The sequence below is a fragment of the Dreissena polymorpha genome, chromosome 8 (genome assembly GCF_020536995.1).
Source record: "Dreissena polymorpha isolate Duluth1 chromosome 8, UMN_Dpol_1.0, whole genome shotgun sequence".
Lineage (NCBI taxonomy): Eukaryota > Metazoa > Mollusca > Bivalvia > Myida > Dreissenidae > Dreissena > Dreissena polymorpha.
In genome coordinates, this window is record NC_068362.1 from 18836645 (window position 1) to 18859405 (window position 22761).

The window sequence follows — 22761 nt, forward strand, 5'->3', positions numbered from 1 at the left end:
CTTATCATTTCTGAGATCAAAGCACTGGATAATTTGTATTGATTTGTTTTATAAACGATTTCAAAATCATGGGTTTAATGTGGAAACTTGTCTTCTTGCAAAGTCCAAAATGTGTAAGAATAGTTGATTACATAAAATGTGTCCTTGACCTACATAAGATGTTTCTATTGGCACCTTAGTGATTTAAAGATTAATAATTTTCGGATAAAATACTGACAGAGAATGATGTAGATCTTATGAATGGCAATCCTCATAAAATATATATTAGGTAATTATGTTTTCAAATTATTAATAGATACATGTATTAATTTGTGGGGCGATGGAAGAGCAACTCAGGCAGGTTGTTATGGAAATTTCCTGTATTGTTGTTTGTGCATTAGTATATTTGTGTATGACGTACCCTTCGGGTCAAAAGTACATATACACCAACATATACGGTTACAATTTTGTCAACGCGGTGATTTCTATTTTTAGCTATTGACGTACTTGTCATTTTGACTCAAATGGTACAGCATAATTGTGTCCTTATTTCTGTTTGCAGCATGCTGATGTCCATGAAAGATTAAACTCTACCTATTATTGCTGCTTTCCTAAAACTTAGAGTTGCACTGATTCAGAATATGATTCATTCAATTAAGGTTTCAAACATCCTACAGTTTGATATTTCTATTCAATTATTTTTGTCTTAGATACTGGGTCAATTTTGGTCAAATACTAGGTCAGTAGGTAAATTGAATACCCTTTATACATCTTTTGGGCTACATTATTGTCTGAGCTTCATGAAACATTTTCAGAACATTTGCCCCCATAATGTCAGGGCCAAGTTTAAAAACTGGGTCATGTGGGTTCAAAACCTAGGTCACTATGTCCAATTGTAAAAAAAGCTTGTGAAAAATATGTGTCACGTTTGTTTTTGCAATCTTCATTACACTTGCTTAGAATATTTTGTTCTAATTTCTCTATTGAGTAAGATATAGTAAGGGTCCATTGAAAATCATGGCTGCATTGAGGCAGCGCAATTTTTCATTATTTGGCTATATTTAAAGCACTTGAACACTCTAGAGGTCAAAGTTTTTTTTCCAGTCATTGATTTATCATCCACACTCGCATTCACTGAAAAACACTATACATGTACTTCTTTAGTTCAAACTGAGAGAGACCAGGCTAGCAAAACCTTGTGTTCTTGAATTATGAATGATGCATTTCATTGGTTCCATTTGGAGTTCTGGGCAAATTAAGGAAGATGAATTACAAATACCAATTACAGTTTTCAAGGGATGTGTTTTAACAAAGACTTTTCAACTGATTAAAAAAAAGTGTTTTCCAGACTTTCTTCTAAATATATTTGAGCATTACATGTAAAATTGGCCTGCAGGAGACTCATTCATATTCATAAAAGACAATTTTTGGCAACCAGTTTTCCCTCTGCTTATTATTATAACTGAAAACAAATTGTGGGTTTTGACGGTGATCTTGAGCTCGGTTGCTTGTGGGTGTTTGTCACTTTTGTTGGTTTTCTATTTTTCAGAACTAGTGTTTGACAAGCAAATTGAGTAAGTGAACTGCTGGACTGTTTACTATTGCTGTAATTAGTATGTACCAATAATGGTCCTAAAACCCCTTCCAAGAGCTTTATATTTTATTTCAATTCTCATTTCCATGTGCTGATTCAGGCATATTTGTTATGCAATTCATTCACGTTCAGTTTGTAAATTAACAGCATCAACAAGCAAACAATTATGATGTATATATCATTCTAATACATAGTTATATAAATGTACATGTATATCATAAAGGGAATACCCCTGAAATCACTAAGTCTTGTCAAGTGGTAATTTGTACTTAAAATACTTTGAATACTGGAAATGTTGTGCATGAAATTACATTTTACCAATTCAATGTAAAATGTGTTTCACCAACTGGTGGTGTCCTTGATCTGAGACCTTTGATTTTATAATTCATAATATCCTGATGATGGTAAAGATAATCATAAAGCTCTCAAGGGGTTCTGGGTTTTGGTCTTGTTGTGGTAGTTATGAAATATCTTTGTTTGAATTTAGAAACGGTGAACATTATGGTATTGCATGTGATTTGACAGAAAATACTTTGCAAATGTTGAATTTAGTTATATAGGATCATATACAAGCTGTCATTCCATACCATATTTTATTTTAAAAGTTCAGGCATTGTGTTTGTGAGCGAGACTTAGGGAATGTTAATGGTATGAAAGAACAACTAGTGTCTGATCTTTTTATGTCCCCCACTATAGTAGTGGGGGACATATTGTTTTTGCCCTGTCTGTTGGTTGGTCTGTTGGTTGGTTGGTTGGTTGGTTGGCCTGTTGGTTGGTTTGCGCCAACTTTAACATTTTGCAATAACTTTTGCTATATTGAAGATAGCAACTTGATATTTGGCATGCATGTGTATCTCATGAAGCTGCACATTTTGAGTGGTGAAAGGTCAAGGTCATCCTTCAAGGTCAGAGGTCAAATATATGTGGCCAAAATCGCTCATTTTATGAATTATTTTGCAATATTGAAGATAGCAACTTCATATTTGGCATGCATGTGTATCTCATGGAGCTGCACATTTTGAGTGGTGAAAGGTCAAGGTCAAGGTCATCCTTCAAGGTCAGAGGTCAAATATATGTGACCCAAATCGCTTATTTTATGAATACTTTTGCAATATTGAAGATAGCAACTTCATATTTGGCATGCATGTGTATCTCATGGAGCTGCACATTTTGAGTGGTGAAAGGTTAAGGTCAAGGTCATCCTTCAAGGTCAGAGGTCAAATATATGTGACCCAAATCGCTTATTTTATGAATACTTTTGCAATATTGAAGATAGCAACTTCATATTTGGCATGCCTGTGTATCTCATGGAGCTGCACATTTTGAGTGGTGAAAGGTCAAGGTCAAGGTCATCCTTCAAGGTCAAATATATGGGTCAAAATTGCTCATGTAATGTCACTTCTGCAATATTGAAGCTAGCAATTTTATATTTGAAATGCGTGTGTATCTCAAGCAGCTGCACATTTTGAGTGGTGAAGGGTCAAGGTCAAGGCCATCCTTCAAGGTCAAATGTCATATAGGGGGACATTGTGTTTCACAAACACATCTTGTTCTTCCTGTGCTTTACAATAAGAAAAGAAACATGATATTTATGTAAACTTCATGCTAAAATCAAAATGTTTTATTGCACGACTTCACCTGATGTCACAACAAAATTTCAACATTAACATAACACAATCAGTGAGTCAAAAAAAATGAAAATTCTCAAACACATGCTTAATATAATATGCATTATGGTTGTATTACATAGAAGACAGGATGTAGCATGTGATATAAGGTTATGTTGTCAGACAAGAAAACTGGACAACGATCCTTGTGCCAAACAAGAACAATCATATTTAAAAGAAAGCACAACAGCAAGATGGCTTTATTCTTCAGCAGGTAAATACAATAAGTTGACTCCATGTGCAGTGGATTTATTTTGTCAATAAATGCCCAATTGGGGTGTTCAAGAATGGGAACAATTGTTGTTGTTTTTTATTTTGAACCAGAAAATCTTGCTTTTAACCTAAGTTATCGCATCCTTCAACCATGTGTTTCATATTGTATAACTTACTTAAATGTATATTGCCTTTAAGCTTGCATTGTATATGATATTTACATGCTTGTCAAGATTTTGTTTCTGCAAGTGATTAAAATTGTATGCAAACCAATGGTACGTAAAAAAACACTACACACAGGTTTGTGGATTTGCTTTGGTGCAAGTATATTAAGTTAAAAAAAAACACTATTATGCTAACCTCAGTTATTCTTCTTGACAATTTGCAAATTGTTTATGATGTGCTTTTATTTTAAAAGTTATCATATTAATTACACATAATCAATAACAAAACTATGCAACAATACTAACTTATGAGACAAAAATAGTTTGATAATTTAAAGTTGAAAGTAATTATGTGATCATAAACATCTTGTAATTTCCATTTGGAAAGTTTTTCAATGCTAATACTTCTGCACCTAAGTAGTGAATATATCTTTCATCTTTGTTTCATCTTAAAATGTTTTTTTTTATCAACGTTGTTATGTCTGTGTTTTATTTATATAAGAATTGATTATTGTACATAGTGTCGTTTTTTATAAATAAACCATGACTAGAAGTTTATGCCACTTTCCAAACTTCTGGAAGTGGGTTATTTAATAACAAACTATGACTCACAAGTATTACTTTGTAACTTTGTTCAAACAGGGATTTTCTGTCTATTTATCAAGTTTGTACTAGATAGACCTACAGAGTGGCATGAATCTTAAAACACTAATATTTAAAACAGTGTGTTCAAAATGTGCAATATTAATATTACATAGCATTTCAGCGCAAGATGATCATTAATTAAATGATGCAATTTTCATTCATAAGAGCCTACTTAGAATGTCTTGGCTTCACCCATTATTGTATTGAATTAATTTTCATTTTGTATACCATGTTTGCAGACACAGACTGAAGCATAGCCAAACATTGATGGAAGAATCAGGCACCGATACAGACTCAACTTTATCCTCCTCATGCTGAAGGGGATGGACAAGTCGCTGTAATAACGTAGTTGTATTCTACAATACAATAACACAGAGGTGTTATAAGACAATTGTACTGAGGACCTTGATTTATGTATTATGGTTCACAACCCATAGCTATTAGAATAATTTGTGACTACATGTATCACATCATTTTGATTATAAACGACTTTGAAATGATAAAAAATACACCTTTCTGAAACAACAGCAACAACATTTCACTTTAAATTTGTATATGTAATATATAGTGATAAAAACAACAACCGAAAAGTACTTTTTTTATCATTTCTTGAATAGTTATCATAAAACATGATGAGTTCACTTATTATTATCATAGCAGCCCAGACGACCTGTTTTCAAGGTATTGCTTCATTCAATCAAACACTTCAGTTATGTGATGTGACGCTAATCATAGGCAAAACTTTTAGCACATTTCAATGGAACGGATTTACTGAATGTTTATAAAGTCATGTTTAGCTCCACTTTTCAATGAAGCAAGCTATTCTAATTGCCATGGTGTGCTGATCTAGGTTTACGTTTTTTGAGAAGCTAGTTCCTAAGGAATTGTTTTTTGTTATATTAAGGCCAATTTGTGTAAGTCTAGTTTGAAATGTTTCATTATTGCTGGCAATTTGTTATTTTGAAATTTGGATTTATACTATGCAAGTTAAGTTTCATTCATCACTAAATTTTAGAATAACTTAATGTTGGTTGCTCAAATATAAAAGTCATACTTTAAAAATAAATTCTCAAATATGTGCACATTGTAACTTGATCATTCATTGGACATTGGAAGCATTTAGACTTACCATAATTTAAAAATAACTTGTCACAAATGTTAACCATTTGTTTGTGATATGTTTGTATGTGAAACCCTTGCTAAGGGTCATACACTTGTTGAAGCTAAAAATATAGGCAAGTTACAGGTTGTGCAAGCCATAACGTCAACATTCAACAAGCAATCATAATATAACATGCCTCACATGTTCACCCTGATGCCAGTGCCCTTAGCTTCAAGTTGTGCGGTCATTTTAAATTAAATGAGCCTTGCTATGCGAAAATGGGGCTTAATGCGTGTGTGTAAAGTGTTGTCCCATATTATACTGTGCAGTTAAACTGGTTTTTGATAAGAAGTTACTTCCGTGCAAAGAAAAATTTTTAAAAAAGGAAAGTTTTGTCCCTAATTAGCATTTTCCAACCGCACATGTTAATCTGGAACTAAACTACTGATACGCAAATGCTTTACGCCCTGTTTTCCCGGAGCGCCGCTCATATATTATTAATGTCACTCTTGAAAATAGGCCCATCATGTGGCTTCAGGCATATTGTTTGTTTTAATAATAAGGAATACAGCATTTACCTGTATTGTTAACAAAAATACATGGCTTTCTGATAATGAACAATGGTATCTTGGGGTGGGGCAGCTTGATGAAGAGGGAAAAATGCAAGGTATGGATAGAGATGACTAGGGAATGGACGTAGTCCAAAGTTTGAGCATGGGGCTATTTTTCATTCAGCATTATATGTGGCAACTGTTTGTGATATTTCTCAGCTGCATTTTGTAAATATCATACAACATATACCTTTCCATTTTTGTTATGAATGTTATTGTTCTTTTGTTGTTTTTTCACTTTGTTGTTGCAAAACCATCTGGGTTAAATACATTGTTTGTATATATTGTCATCCCTTGCAGTCCAGGTACCATAATAATTCAAAGAAGGCCCAATAGCCCTTCCTGGTTTGCACGGTACCAAATACTATGTTATAAATGTATTATTATGCCATATACTGTTGATCCCATTTTGTAAGTATTTAAATACATGTACCCTTGTAAAGTTGTGTATGCATTCCTGTTTTGTTTGTACAAGATGTATTATATTTTAGCTTTTGAAAATTCCCACTTGCAAGCTGCTTTCAATGTTAAGTTTAATCTTTATGAAACAAATGTATATATGCAGGTATTGCAAACACTCTTTATTGTTTCATGTTTACCATTTGGTGCAGATGTCTTTCACTTTTGAGTTCCCTACGGGTGTGACCCGATGGGACTTAAGGTTTAGCCCTGTCCATGTCTCTGTCTTTCTTTCTGGCTCAAGAAATCACTCAAAAAAGAACAAAAGTACATAAAAGTCATAATATTGTTGATGGCAGAGTGGTTTCCCTGATAGACTAATTCCAGCCGCGCTAGGGACAAACGTTTTCTTTCTTAATTTCTTTTCCTTTTCTTTAAATGGAAAAATTGCCTCAATCTGTGAACAAGTTCCTTTAAAATCTAATTTCTGGATCCTTTAATTTCTAAAAAAAGGATGTGTTCTAGATTGATTAAAACATGGTAAGTGGATAGATGGCTATGTGGGGATGATGCATGTTCTTTCTTTTTTTCCATCTGTTTGTCTATCCTTGTATGTCCATCAGATAAAGGATCCTGCAATAACTCAATAAGTAGTTAGGTTGATTACACCTTGGTATGTAAACAGCAGGCCATTTTGGAACATGCGCGGTATTTCAGTTTTTTCATCAGACAAAATAGTTGCTTTGGTAACAAAAATAAGGTTTAACCAAAACCTGAATCCTAAGACAACTCAAAAAGTACTTAATCAAGGTTGATGTAACTCAGTGTGCGGATAGAGGGCCATTAGAGGAAAATGTGTCATCTCAGTTCAGTTTTTCTGTCTGTCAGACAAAACCTTGTGTGCAGAGAGGGCAATATGGCCAGTATGAATGCATTTCAGTTTTTGTATGAGATCAAATTTTGGTTATGATAACAGAATTAATTTAAATCTGATGCCTAAATCCTGCCATAACTAAATTGTTAGGTTGATAAAACTTACTTAGATCATGTTCTTACTTCAATAACATGTACCCAGTGGTGGATTACTGTTTTGTCTGTGACAAAGACAATTGTCAGTGAAGTAATGGATTTGGACTTTGTCATAGAATCCATTAAAACTGTTTATTTGACATGTTGTTTTGCTTGTAAAATAATGTTTTATTTCTTATATTGCCTTTTGGTGTGCAAAAATGACTATGCAATAGCCAAGTCATTATCAACCAATCAGCAAACATTTTGATTCTTTAAACCTTTGCACATGCAATGCGATTAACATGTATTAATTTATACAGAACAGGTAGCAATTTTTAATGTAATATTTAATAGCTTAAACTGTGGAACTGACAAGCCTTTTACATTAAAACATGCACATACCGTGTCAAAGATTTTTTTAAATGTTATATCAAATGTGTATTAATGTATTCAATACATGTATTATGTGAAAGAGCTCTGTTTGTGTATACCGGTACATTTTTATCTGATTATTTTTATTTGGAAATTCATGGTGAAAAGTTTGTTTTTATATCCATTTCCAAGGCAAGATGTAAAATTAAGGCCAGCACTGACAGACATCTACTAAATTCTAGTAATATATTTTTATGCCCCCCTTCGAAGAAGAGGGGGTATATTGCTTTGCACATGTCGGTCGGTCTGTCGGTCCGTCCACCAGGTGGTTTCCAGATGATAACTCAAGAACGCTTGGGCCTAGGATCATGAAACTTGATAGGTAAATTGATCATGACTCGCAGATGTACCCTATTGATTTTGAGGTCACTAGGTCAAAGGTCAAGGTGACCCGAAATAGTAAAATGGTTTCAAGATGATAACTCAAGAACGCTTAGGCCTAGGATCATGAAACTTGATAGGTAGATTGATCATTACTCGCAGATGACCCCTATTGATTTTCAGGTCACTAGGTCAAAGGTCAAGGTCACAGTGACCCGAAATAGTAAAATGGTTTCCAGATGATAACTCAAGAACGCTTATGCCTAGGATCATGAAACTTTGTAGGTACATTGATCATGACTCGCAGATGACCTCTATTGATTTTCAGGTCACTAGGTCAAAGATCAATGTCACGGTTACCCGCAATAGTAAAATGGTTTCCGGATGATAACTCAAAAACGCTTATGCCTAGGATCATGCAACTTCATAGGTACATTGATCATGACTCGCAGTTGACCCCTATTGATTTTCAGGTCACTAGGTCAAGGTCATGGTGACCCAAAATAGTAAAATGGTTTCCGGATGATAACTCAAGAACGCTTATGCCTAGGATCATGAAACTTGATAGGTAGATTGATCATGACTCGCAGTTGACCCCTATTGATTTTCAGGTCACTATATCAAAGGTCAAGTTCACGGTGACCTGAAATAGTAAAATTGTTTCCGGATGATAACTCAAGAATGCTTACGCCTAGGATCATGAAACTTCATAGGAACATTGATCATGACTGGCAGATGACCCCTTTTGATTTTCAGGTCACTAGGTCAAAGGTCAAGATCACAGTGATTCGAAATAGTAAAATGGTTTCTGGATGATAACTCAATAATGCTTACACCTAGGATCATGAAACTTCATAGGAACATTAATCATGACTGGCAGATGACCCCTATTGATTTTGAGGTCACTAGGTCAAAGGTCATGGTTACCCGAAATAGTAAAATGGTTTCCAGATGATAACTCAAGAACGCTTATGCCTAGGATCATGAAACTTCAAAGGTACATTGATCATGACTCGCAGATGACCCCTATTGATTTTGAGGTCACTAGGTCAAAGGTCAAGTTCACGGTGACCCGAACTAGTAAAATGATCTTTGGATGATAACTGAAGAACGCTTATTCCTAGGATCATGAAACTTGATAGGTAGATTGATCATGACTCGCAGATGACCCCTATTGATTTTCAGGTCACTAGGTCAAAGGTCAAGGTCACAGTGACAAAAAACATATTCATACAATGGCTGTCACTACAACGGAGAGCCCATATATTTTACAAACAGCCCTTGTTTTAATTATGTTTTATTTAAATGTACATTAATGCATCTGATTTCTGTCTATGATTATGTAATATTGCTTCGTTCATAATTGAATTCAAGTTATTCAATTGTTTGATTACACGTTTTGCTTCTTTTCGTGATGCTTTACGGTAAACTGTTTCAGCACAAATAAATGCAACAAACATAATAAGATGTTTTCCTTGTTTTTTTCTACCAGCATCTGTGTCTTTGTATGTTATAAATAACAACAAATTGAAAAATTAGAAAAGTTTAATACAACTGAAGAAACAAAATAATTTTGCACGCACTGTTTCCCAATAATTATGCGTACACAACAGCAAGCATGATTTGACACGCATGACAAGTTTGATTTGTGATCAGAATGTTATGGGTTCACATCTCACAAATATCAAAACAGACTTACATGTACACACAAAAAAGGTGAAATGTTTTCATAGCGTTTTGTGGTTTTGTTCATACATGTGCCTCATTTATCAACTTTTTTTTTTGCTTTGAATTTAAAGTAGAAAGCCAATGTAAAACAAGATGCGTTTGTGAAACACAATGTCCCCCTATATGACGTTTGACCTTGAAGGATGACCTTGACCCTTCACCACTCAAAATGTGCAGCTCCATGAGATACACATGCATTTCAAATATAAAATTGCTAGCTTCAATATTGCAGAAGTGACATTACATGAGCAATTTTGACCCATATCATTGACCTTGAAGGATGACCTTGACCTTTCACCACTCAAAATGTGCAGTTCCATGAGATACACATGCATGCCAAATATCAAGTTGCCATCTTCAATATTGCAAAAGTATTCATTAAAATAAGCGATTTGGGCCACATATATTTGACCTCTGACCTTGAAGGATGACCTTGACCTTGCACCACTCAAATTGTGCAGCTCCATGAGATACACATGCATGCCAAATATCAAGTTGCTATCTTCAATATTGCAAAAGTATTAATAAAAAAAGCGATTTGGGCCACATATATTTGACCTCTGACCTTGAAGGATGACCTTGACCTTGACCTTTCACCACTCAAAATGTGCAGCTCCATGAGATACACATGCATACCAAATATCAAGTTGCTATCTTCAATATTTCAAAAGTATTCATAAAATGAGCGATTTTGGCCACATATTTGACCTCTGACCTTGAAGGATGACCTTGACCTTGCACCACTCAAAATGTGCAGCTCCATGAGATACACATGCATGCCAAATATCAAGTTGCTATATTCAATATAGCAAAAGTTATTGTAAAATGTTAAAGTTGGCGCAAACCAACCAACAGACCAACCAACAGACCAACAGACAGGGCAAAAACAATATGTCCCCCACTAATATAGTGGGGGACATAAAAACCTATAAAGGTACATTAAATGTTGATGTCTTCAAATTATGGCATTTAAGGAAACATTGAGTAGCAAGTGCTTAATTTTCTTGCCATGATTATAGAACAATGTTTGACAATACAAAACTATACTAGAAAAAAAATGAAGAAAAAGTACAAATAACAAAATAATTCAACAATAGCTGCCTTCAAATAACACTTTGTATTGAAATGATCATACATGGGTTAAAATGCAGAATGCCCGATCTCAGAACAACCAACAGACTCAAAGAACAAAACCAATGTTCAAAATTCAACATTTTGGGAAATGCATGAGCCATTAGATATTGTTTTAGCAGTAACCTTAATACATGTGAACTGTACTGCATCAACACATGTAACCTGTGTACTGAAGCAACACATGTGACTTGTGTACTGCATTAACACATGTAACCTGTGTACTGCATCAACACATGTAACCTGTGTACTGCATCAACACATGTTACCTACCTACTGTATCAACACATGTAACCAGTGTACTGAAGCAGCACATGTAACTTGTCTACTGCATCAACACAAGTAACTTGTTTACTACATCTACACATGTAACCTGTGTACTGTATCAACACATGTAACCTGTGTACTACATCTACACATGTAACTTGTGTACTGCATCAGCACATGTAACCTGTGTACTACATCAACACATGTAACCTGTGTACTGCATCAACACATGTAACCTGTGTACTGCATCAACACATGTAACTTGTGAACTGCATCAACATATGTAACCTGTGTACCATGTCAACACAAGTAACCTGTGTACTGCATCAACACATGTAACCTGTGTACTGCATTAACACATGTAGCCTGTGTGTTGTATCAACACATGTAACTTGTGTACTGTATCAACACATGTAACCTACGTACTGCATCAACACATGTAACCAGTGTACTGAAGCAGCACATGTAACTTGTCTACTGCATCAACACATGTAACTTGTGTACTGTATCAACACATGTAACTTGTGTACTGTTTAAGCACATGTAACCTGTGTACTACATCTACACATGTAACCTGTGTACTGCATCAACACATGTAACCTACGTACTGCATCAACACTAGTAACCTGTGTACTGTATCAACACATGTAACCTACGTACTGCATCAACACTAGTAACCTGTGTACTGCATCAACACATGTCACCTACGTACTGCATCAACACATGTAACCTGTGTACTGTATCAACACATGTAACCTGTGTACTGTATCAACACATGTAACCTACGTACTGCATCAACACTAGTAACCTGTGTACTGCATCAACACATGTCACCTACGTACTGCTTCAACACATGTAACCTGTGTACTGCATCAACACATGTAACCTGTGTACTGTATCAACACATGTAAACTGTGTACTGAGGCAACACATGTAACCTGTGTACTACATCTACACATGTAACTTGTGTACTGAATCAACACATGTAACCTGTGTACTACATCTACACATGTTACCTGTGTACTGTATCAACACATGTAACCTGTGTACTACATCTACACATGTAACTTGTGTACTGAATCAACACATGTAACTTGACGTCCTCTATACAAACAGTCACTCTGCATTAAGAACCTATACAATTGTTAAGAGTGATAAAAGCATGCATTATACACAATATATTAGAGCCCAGCTCTTGGGAAATGGGGCCTAATGTTTGTGTGTAAAGTGTTGTCTCGCACACTTTCCGCTATAATGGTATTTTTCCATTTGAGGAAGTCTCTTCTAACTGAAAATTAAGTTTAGACAGAAAGTGTCCCTGTTTAGCTCTGTGGACTGCACAGGCTAATCTAAGAAGATACTATTCACATGCATTAAGCCCCATTTTCCTAGAGTGAGGTTCATAAAGTTGTAAGTTACAACTTGTAACTGATTCATGGCCGACAGTTGTCGTAACCACTCCTCTGAGATCAATACCTTCAAGTCCAACACTTTCTCTATTGTACAAACAACAAAACATACATAACAAACACTTCTGAAGCTTCCATGGCACACAAGATACCTAACTAAAACAAATTATGCAATACAATTACAAATCCTCTGCCATGTGAATTCTTCTGCAGCACCAAAAATGTGCTTAAGCGCTTCTTGTTCATATGAAATACATCATGCCAAAATGGTTCTTGTGCTCGTAGCACAGTCTGTTCAGGATCTACCCACTCAGCTATCAAGTCACACAAGATTTTGTGGTCTAATAAGCAAATAGGCTGAGCTGGAGCTGCGCTGGCTGCATATGGCATCAGAACCATTTTAGCATGATAAGGGTCATATTACTGCAATTTTACTTTTTGCCATAATTAAAGACTTTGCAACAGGCAAAAACATGTAAATAGTTTTGAACACAGGAACATTGCGTAAAGAACTTTAATTACTACGCAAAACATAAATTCAAACCAATTATCACTTATCTGCAAATGAAAACAAATATTACACAATATGCACCATCTTGCGGTATAACAAATTTAGCAAAACAAAAGAATGTAAACGCAAATTATGATGTATTGTAAAATACCTAGTCACTACTACTTTATATGTACATCTAGAACTTGTAAAATTACTTAACAACACCATCAAGTACAGCCATGGAAGCATGAAGATGTTAGAAGTCAGATCTATCACTTTGTATTTGATTTCCTCTGTGATCTATCCTTCAAAGTCACACACAAGCCCGAACTTTGGAAACATGTTCCAGATGGCACCTCCCGATCCTGCGACTATGACTTCACAGGGAACAGTTTCTGGGCAGCTATTTTGCTCTTCAGCACTTGTATGAGGTCGAACACTTTAAGCGAGGATCCAACCTTCATCCCGGTGAGACTTACTATCTGCTCCTTGGTCAGATTGATAAAAACCTCCCCCGTTATGTTCTGAAATGAAACAGGTACATGTCTCAGGGCTCAATTGGCTAAAAATTTTGCGATTTAAACTCCATTAAGCCCCAAATATTAAGATTTGCAACAAAGATCAACTTCCCCTAAGAAAAACTGTTGAATGCTGTATTTTCCAAGAATTAAATGCACATAATGTATGATTATGTCTAATTTCAAATCAGGACAGCTACTCAGATACCTTAAATACAATTTATCTTCAATCTATAACAACATTATTACTGGACCGCCACAGAATTACGCAAATATCTGCAGCTCTATTTTACAAAGCAATATTTCTTGACTTTCAACAATGTTTATGAGGGAAGAACAGGGAATAATGCATGTGCGTTATATGTCATCCTAGAAAAGCCTAAGCAGTCTGCACAGGCTGATCAGGAAAGACACTTTCCGCTTTAATGGAATTTTTCAATTAAAGTTTCTTCTTAGCAAAAATTCAAGCTAGGCAGAAAATGTTACCCCAGATTAGCCTCTGCAGACTGCACAGGCTGATATGGGAAAACACCGCACATGCCCCGTTTTGGTAGAGACAGGCTTATATGTTTTCTATTGCTTCTTTATCTGCCACACAAGCTCACCTTCCTATGGAAGATCTCCACATAGGAGCTGCAGTCGTTGTACTTGAGGAAGTGGCACACGTCCACAACTGACCACAATTCAGGCGCCACCGTCTGATGTCGCTGGGTCAGGTACAGGGTCTGAAGCTCCGAGACGGCTCCCTGCATCACCTGGCCCTGACGGAGAATGTTACTGCCTGGGGAACTGGCTGCTATCACGCTGCTGGAGCTCCTTGAGATGGGTATCAGCCCCGTCAAGTGACCAGCCAACATGCTGTTCTGCACCAGCAGCCCCGAAGTCATCGGATTGTTTGTTGATGTTATACGCTCCAGTAAGGCGCTCTTGGTTGCAGTGCTCACATTCAGAGCTGCATTAGTCGGCTTGGTGCCGTTTTGACTGGCGTGCTGGGATCCAGTCACTGTTGGGACTGTGTGTGATGAAGGTTTGGTGACGTCAGTGCTCTTGGTGCGGGTCTCGGCTGATGACATCTCTTGAGGGGGTCTGTTGCTCTCCAGAGAGGGCACATGCTGATATAACGTGTCCATGGGCTCAATCTTCACTGAAATATTCAATATAAACTTCGTGAAATCACATTACGCATGGAAAATATTTTCATTTAATTCATTCCCTTGCAAAAATAAGATTAAGGTATTACTATTACAGTACATATTTTTGACAAAACACCATCCCGAATTACTTGATTAGATAGGGTAAAGTAATCAAAAGTACACTAGTAACTTCATTAGGAACTAGAGATTTGTCACAGACGTGACTAATACCCCCACATGCCGCATTGACACAGAATATTTTGCATGTTGTCTTAACAAAAAAAAAGCGGACACCATGCTCAATGTTTAAAATGCACTAAGTGACCCCGTGACCTAGTTTTTGACCCGGCATGGCCCATGTTCGAACTTGACCTACACATCATCTAGATACAAATTCTGACCAAGTGTGGTGAAGATCGGATGAAAACTACTTGAACAAGGGCTGTTTGTAAAACATGCATGCCCCCCATATGGGCTGTTTGTTGTAGCCATTGTGTGAATAAGTATTTTGTCACTGTGACCTTGACCTTTCACCTAGTCACCTGAAAATCAATAGGGGCCATCTGCCAGTGATGATCAATGTACCTATGAAGTTTCATGATCCTAGGCCTAATAATTCTTGAGTTATCATCAGGAAACCATTTTACTGTTTCGAGTCACTGTGACCTTGACCTTTGACCTAGTGACCTGAAAATTCATAGGGGTCATCTGCCAGTCATGATCAATGTACCTTTGAAGTTTCATTATCCTAGGTGTAAGCATTATTGAGTTATCATCCAGAAACCATTTTACTATTTCAAGTCACTGTGACCTTGACCTTTGACCTAGTTACCTGAAAATCAAAAGGGGTCATCTGCCTGTCATGATCAATGTTCCTATGAAGTTTCATGATCCTAGGCGTAAGCATTCTTGAGTTATCATCCGGAAATATTTTTACTGTTTCCAGTCACTGTGACCTTTGACCTAGTGTCCTGAAAATTAATAGGGGTCATCTGCCAGTCTTGATCAATGTACCTATGAAGTTTTCATGATCCTAGGTGTCAGCATTATTTTTATTGAGTTATCATCCGGAAACCATTTTACTATTTCGAGTCACTGTGATCTTGACCTTTGACCTAGTGACCTGAAAATCAAAAGGGGTCATCTGCCAGTCATGATCAATGTTCCTATGAAGTTTCATGATCCTAAGCCTAAGCCTTCTTGAGTTATCATCCGGAAACCATTTTACTATTTCGAGTCACTGTGACCTTGACCTTTGACCTAGTGACCTGAAAATCAATAGGGGTCATCTGCCAGTCATGATCAATGTACCTATGAAGTTTCATGATCCTAGGCCTAAGCGTTCTTGAGTTATCATCCAGAAACCATTTTACTATTTCAAGTCACTGTGACCTTGACCTTTGACCTAGTGACCTGAAAATCCATAGGGGTCATCTGCCAGTCATGATCAATGTACCTATGAAGTTTCATGATTTTAGGCCCAAGCGTTCTTGAGTTATTATCCGGAAACCATCTAGTGGACGGACCGACCATCATGTGCAAAACAATATACCCCCTCTTCTTTGAAGGGGGGCATAATTAGAGAGAGGACACTATGCTGAATGTGTAAAACGTACTAAGTGACCCCGTGACCATGTTTTTGATCTAGCATGGCCCATGTTAGAACTTGGATTTAAGATCATTTAGATACAACTTCTGACGAAGTTTGGTGAAGCTCAGATGAAAACTATTTGAATTAGAGAGCGGACACCATGCCCAATGTTTAAAACGCACCTAGTTTTTGACCTGGCATGACCCATATTCAAACTTGACCTAGACATCATCTAGATACAACATCTGACCAAGTTTGGTGAAGATTGGATGGAAACAACTTGAATTAGAGAGCGGACACTTAATACGGTCCGACAGACCGACCGACCGACAAGCTCACTCCTATATACCCTCCTAAACATTGTTTGTGGGGTATAACAAATCATTCAATTTAAAATCAAGTTAGTTGCCTGCAGGCAAACTCACAGACACACATACAGACATCAATAGTGAGTTAAATATGAGATGTATCTGCGATGAGTTTGAACCTGTCCTGCTCAAAAACAAAGAAAAAATGGCGATATGCAACCACCAAAAAATCAGAACAGTCTGCGAGTCAGTATCTTAGGGTTAGAAATGAAGCCTTTAAAACTTGAATCAAGTAAGAAAGGTTTTTAATATCATTTCATTTCTAAGGGTCTACAAAACCCGTCAAAATGCTGACGGCAGAAAATGGTTAATTCTTCTCACCTTTCACAACCTACCTGCCGCTATATCCCTGATCACATTGCACTAGGTATCATAAACCATGAAAGCAAATGTATACAGAAATACCAACATATTTGTGATCAGTTTAACATCTCACAACCACAAGACAGCCTACCTGCCACTGTAGAATTCTGGGTTAGTTCCCATGGCAACTGAGAGGCCTGTGGCACTTCCTGCGGCCTCTCTGTGACCTCCTCCGTGCGCGTGTTCAGGAGTCGTAGCCTGACCATGTCCAGCTGTGACGACATGGACTTGACGGCGGGCGGCGGGGAGGAGAGGGGAATCTTCGGCTTCCTCTCTGCAGACACAGCTAGTTTTGAATTCATGAGGGCATAATCAGGGTGGGAATAGGAGCCACATTCAGGGAAAACTGGGCTAAATGCATGCGCGTTAAGTTTCGTCTCACAGACTGATTGACAAAACTGTCTGCCTTAACTTGATTTTTGCTACATGAGACTTCCTTTAAATGAAAAATTCCAATAAAGCTGAAGGTGTTGTTACTGTTAAGCATGTGCCAACTTCACAGGCTAATCTGGGTTAACACTTTACGCACATGTATTAAGCCCTGTTTTCCCAGATTGAGGCGGGAAGGAGAGTGGAATCTTCAGGTTCCTCTCCGAGACAAAGCTAGTTTGGAATTCATGAGGGCATGATCATGGTGTAAAAATATGCTATGTTTTCAAGGGTTGGTTGTTAAACTGAGGTATCTTACATAGAAATAGTAGGCATACATGTATAGAAAATTTCACATTCAATATATACAAGTCAGGCTCTGTGAAAACGGAACTTTATGAATGTGTGCAAAACTATCATCCCAGATTAGCTTGTCCAGTCTTCACATGCAAATCATGGACGACACTTTCCAATTTGATGGAATATTACTTTTAACAGATGTCTAATCTAAATGAAAATCTAGTCTAGGCAGAAAAGCTGTCCCTGATTAGCCTGTACAGGCTGCACAGGCTAATATGGGATGACACTTGATGCACATGCCTAGTTGTCCCTGACCTTGAATCATATGGAATGTTATAAAGGATAGAAAGTTAAACTGAGATATTTGCTACACAAAAAATTGATCAAACACCAGTTTACCATTTAATATATTGATGTTGTAAGCAAAGTAAATGTATGCATGCATAATTGCATTATTACCGGTATCATTATTTACCAAATACAAAATAAGAAAATTGATCAGTATTACATCAGATTCACTCTGAAGAAACTGGGCTTATTGCATGTGTGGAAAGTGTCATGCCAGACATGCTAATCTAAATCTGGCTTTTTGGAATTTTTTGTGAATAGAAAGTCTGTTAATGAAAGTTTAATTTCGCATAAAGTGTCATCCCTAATTAGCCTGTGCTGAAGGCACATGTTTATCTGGGATGACACTTACCACACATGCAATAGCCCCATTTTCCCAGGCTCATATAGAATAACTGTATTGACATACTTTTACGAGGTCCTTTGTAGATCTGAGTTTTTCCTTTTCTCTTCTTTGCATGGCTTTGGACTTGTGGAGCAGCAAAGGGAACCTCAGCTGTGAAAAATATAGCACATCCATAAGCATCATAACACATTTACATCACTGTTTCATTGACATTTTTTAGCCTGTGCTCTGCGTATTTCACAAATTTAAATCACGAACCAATCCTTACTTATCTTCCTATCCTATAAGGGTATATGGGGACACAAACTATGGACTCAAGATTGCAATAACAAAGTTATTGGCCAAAAATAAACATGTACTATAAACATAAAGAATATGCACAGACCTCAGAAGTGTCCAATCTGACCTTGACTTTCCTTCAAGAGAGCAACATGATTGGTGCATGGAATGTTGTATTGATCAGGGATCATATTTTTTTCGGTTTTGTCGGTCCTAGACCGATTGGGGTCATCAAAGACCGATTGAAAATCCCAAACAGTCGGTCCGATTCTGTTTGCTATTAAAATTCCCATGTCATGAAATCGATTACACAGTGTACATGCTAACACACCCTAATGACATTCTTATCTCGAGTAGGTGTGATAAACCATTCGCTGCAGTCTCTAAACTGGTCAGGACCAGTTTATTGCGCGTCAGACCAAGAATAAACAAGGGACAAAATTGTCACAAAACCAGGTTTTCATTGTGAAAAAAAAATCTGATAAAGGGAGAAAACTCAAACTGAACTTTTGAAATGACCAAAAAAAATTAACCCCCTTTGTAAGTTTTTTTTTTTTTTTAAATCTATTTTTAGTCGTGGCGACCTTGACATTGGAGATATTGACGTGATTCTTTCGTGGGACACACCGTCCCATGATGGTGAACAAATGTGCCAAATGATTTTAAAATCTCACAATGAATGACATAGTTATGGCCAGGACAAGCTCATTTATGGCCATTTTTGACCTTTGAACTCAAAGTGTGACCTTGACCTTGGAGATATCGACGTAATTATTTCGCGCGACACACCGTCCAATGATGGTGAACAAATGTGCCAAATGATTTTAAAATCTGACGATGAACGACATAGTTATGGCTCGGACAAGCTCATTTATGGCCATTTTTGACCTTTGAACTCAAAGTGTGACCTTGACCTTGGAGATATCGACGTAATTATTTCGCGCGACACACCGTCCAATGATGGTGAACAAATGTGCCAAATGATTTTAAAATCTGACAATGAACGACATAGTTATGGCCCGGACAAGCTTATTCCGCCAGCCCGCCAGCCAGCCAGCCCGCCAGCCAGCCCGCCCGCATTCGCCAATCTAATAACCAGTTTTTTCCTTCGGAAAACCTGGTTAAAAACTTGTGAACAGCGGATTAAAGATGCATCCGAATGCACGCGCTGTAACTAAACAAAACATGCCGATACATATTTCACCAGCGTAATAATCCGGTAATATAATATGAATAAAAGTCGCGGATCTGATCGACAGAACAGCCGAAAGTTATTTTTATGGGCGGAACTTCACATTAAATAGGACACAAGAAAAATAATATACATTGAATAAATCTTTAGTTAAACAGTGTTAGAATCGAAATAATTCGTGTATATTATACTTTGTTGTTGAATAACTCACAACCGGAAAATTAGATGCGTGGTTTCAAATGCTTCGCTCTTGTGACTAAATCCCTACGCATCAGTGCCTTCCCCAGGAATTTGTTCAGGCGCCCCGGGGGTGGGTTCGGGAGGGATGTTCCCTCCCGACGTGGATTTTTTTTTAATTTAACGTGTCAATTCACGTTCTGTGGTGCATTATAACTCAAAGAAAAACAGCGTCAAAAGACGTTATTTGGTGCGCTATGACTATTAAAAAAAAATCCCCCAGTCATTTAAAAATATATTTTTTTATATTGTTTAATTGTTTTAAAACTTTTCCGCACAGATAGTAAAATGCCGACTCGAACGATTCCCCAATACATCCGTTTCAACCCGACTCTATTACTGTATACTTACTATTTTTCAAGTTTCTATTTATTACCCGATAATCCCGTTTATTCCGTTTTTATCAATCTCTTTCTGGTAAATATTTACGATAAAAGCTTTCAGTTATTTCTTTAACACAAACCTTGCCATTTTTTAAGTGGCTTTTAATAGATTTCATGAAATATTGCCTCTGAAAATGCGTCAATCCCCTGACCTGTTGTGTGCTTGTTAAAACGCTCAATACACGCCATGTGTATGCAATAGACGCGACGTTGTACATGCTGCATAATTTTCGCGCTCTTTTTAATTGAGAAAAAGATTCGACACAAAATAAATTTGCACTGCTAATTTGAAGCAAAAACATTTAACGTTGCGGTAACATTTACATTCGGAAGTGTGTTTCGGATTAAAAACGCGTTAACATCGACTTACGGTAATGGGTTTCGGATTACAAATTTAATTATTCCCATTTGAGATTTCAACAAATATTAACCGTTGCGTGATAAATTCAACGATAATTTGTTTACACACTTTACGAGTCAAATAAATGTTTTGACGGAATTATGCATGAAATTCACGTTGTCCACGAGGATCACGGCCGGTTGCCATCATCAGTCTTCTAACTATCGATTATCGGACGAAACATTTACAAGTGTGCGTAATTAATTCAACGAAAATTTGTTAAAGCGCATAACGTGTCGAATAAATGTCAGAAAAACGAGGTGAATCAGTTCTATAAATGGACATGTTGAAATATACATGTACTGGAATTAAATAAATTGTTATCACATAATTGTAAACGCTATAATAATTACTTGTTTACCACTTGCAATTAATTTCACGTATTAATTATGAGTCATAGGTAACACTTGTTTACAGTAAAAAGGTGTGATGTTGATGCCCGAAACCGTCTTTAATGTTCTGTACTGTACTAATTACCGGTTTTATATTACTGAAATGGTACAACTTCTTGCTAATCAAGCTGCGATAAACTCTTACTTCATGCCCGACATCAATCAAAAATAATGGTCGATAGTTAACCCCGCCCTCATAAGCATTCGCGTAACCGATTGGATGATGAACTTCACAGTTTGACGACTGGAAAGTTACCAGATACATCCTTGTCATCATTTAAATGACCGTGTATGTGGCTAGAATAATCGATAGGCGCGTCATGCTATTCTCTTATCAGTGGATTATCCATTACCCCATGTGGTGTTTATGGCGATTACTTGTGAAAGTAGGTACCGAGTGCTCTTTTAAAACAGGGAATATTGATACACTGATAGGGCAACCTTGATTTTTTTGGACAATCTCCACTTTCTTTTACTGAAGAATACACTGATCGGAAAATTTCAAGCGCCCCGGGGACTCTGATTTCGAAATTCAAGCGCCCCGGCAAGGGGCGCTTAAATGGCCTGGGGAAGACCCTGCTACGCATCTAAACTATCGGCCGTGGGTTATTTGACAACAAATTATTTTATTAAATATTTGGTTATTTTTGTCAGTAGCAAACCTACAAACAGACATTTGTTTGGTTAAGTGCATGTTTGTAGGCTATTATCGAGTCGACAACAATTAAAAACATCGGTATAGACTTACACAGATTAATAATATTGACAACGATGAAAAAAGTCTGATAAAACAGCACACGAAACAACAATGAAATACCAAATGATAAAACCAGTTGAGAAAACTCGTTCCGTTAAAAAAATGGCTAAGGAAAATTTACTTGTATATGTATTATACCATCTTCATGAATGGCAAAATCAATAGTATATATTTTAACGTAATTTGTCATGATTTCGGATATACATTTTCGGATACTTTTCCCCATTTACATCCGGACCGATTGATGTTGCGGGAAAAAATGATCCCTGGTATTGATATCATTATCATAAGAGCCTATTCATTTTGAAATCCCATCAGGTACAACACATCTATCAGCATCACACAAACAAACACAAATACACAGGGATTTTGTTATGCTCTTCCTGTAATAGGCAATCAATAACAACACAGTTGGACTGGAAAAACCATCAATTGCCTCAACAAAAAGTGGGCTTGTAGCACTCTCTTTCTCTAGCAAAATATATTTTGATTGCTTGGCCAAACTGCTAGTTTTAATATCAGGACACTGAGTAAACATTATAAAAAGTAATTGAAACTGCCTGGTTGACACCTCCCACCCTACACCAAACTAATGACCAGGATTTATATGTGCCTCGTT

The 22761-nt window shown here is 36.8% G+C and overlaps 2 protein-coding genes across 53 annotated transcripts in view; one reads left to right on the forward strand and one right to left on the reverse strand.

Annotated features, from left to right (window-relative positions):
- The window catches only part of LOC127842628 (stromal interaction molecule 2-like), a 122441-nt gene extending 113231 nt beyond the window's left edge, over positions 1-9210 (forward strand). The window contains exons 17-18 of one of the 3 annotated variants that reach the window (XM_052372242.1): positions 1529-1553; positions 4502-9210. The gene's annotated coding sequence lies outside the window, so the exon portion shown is untranslated. Of the gene's footprint in view, positions 1-1528 lie in introns of all 3 variants that reach the window. The other 2 variants (XM_052372239.1, XM_052372241.1) reach the window with 2 other exon arrangements.
- Positions 9211-9669: 459 nt separating this feature from the next.
- Positions 9670-22761, reverse strand: part of LOC127842623 (MBT domain-containing protein 1-like) — a 28553-nt gene continuing 15461 nt past the window's right edge. For 2 of the 50 annotated variants that reach the window (XM_052372211.1, XM_052372207.1), the window contains exons 14-17: positions 18566-18652; positions 17231-17425; positions 14290-14828; positions 9670-13690 (exon numbers count right to left, since the gene is read on the reverse strand). In XM_052372211.1, coding sequence (XP_052228171.1) covers positions 13538-13690; positions 14290-14828; positions 17231-17425; positions 18566-18652 — 974 coding nt within the window. In that variant the 3' untranslated portion in view covers positions 9670-13537. The remainder of the gene's footprint in view (positions 13691-14289; positions 14829-17230; positions 17426-18565; positions 18653-22761) is intronic. The other 48 variants (XR_008031790.1, XR_008031789.1, XR_008031785.1 and 45 more) reach the window with 48 other exon arrangements.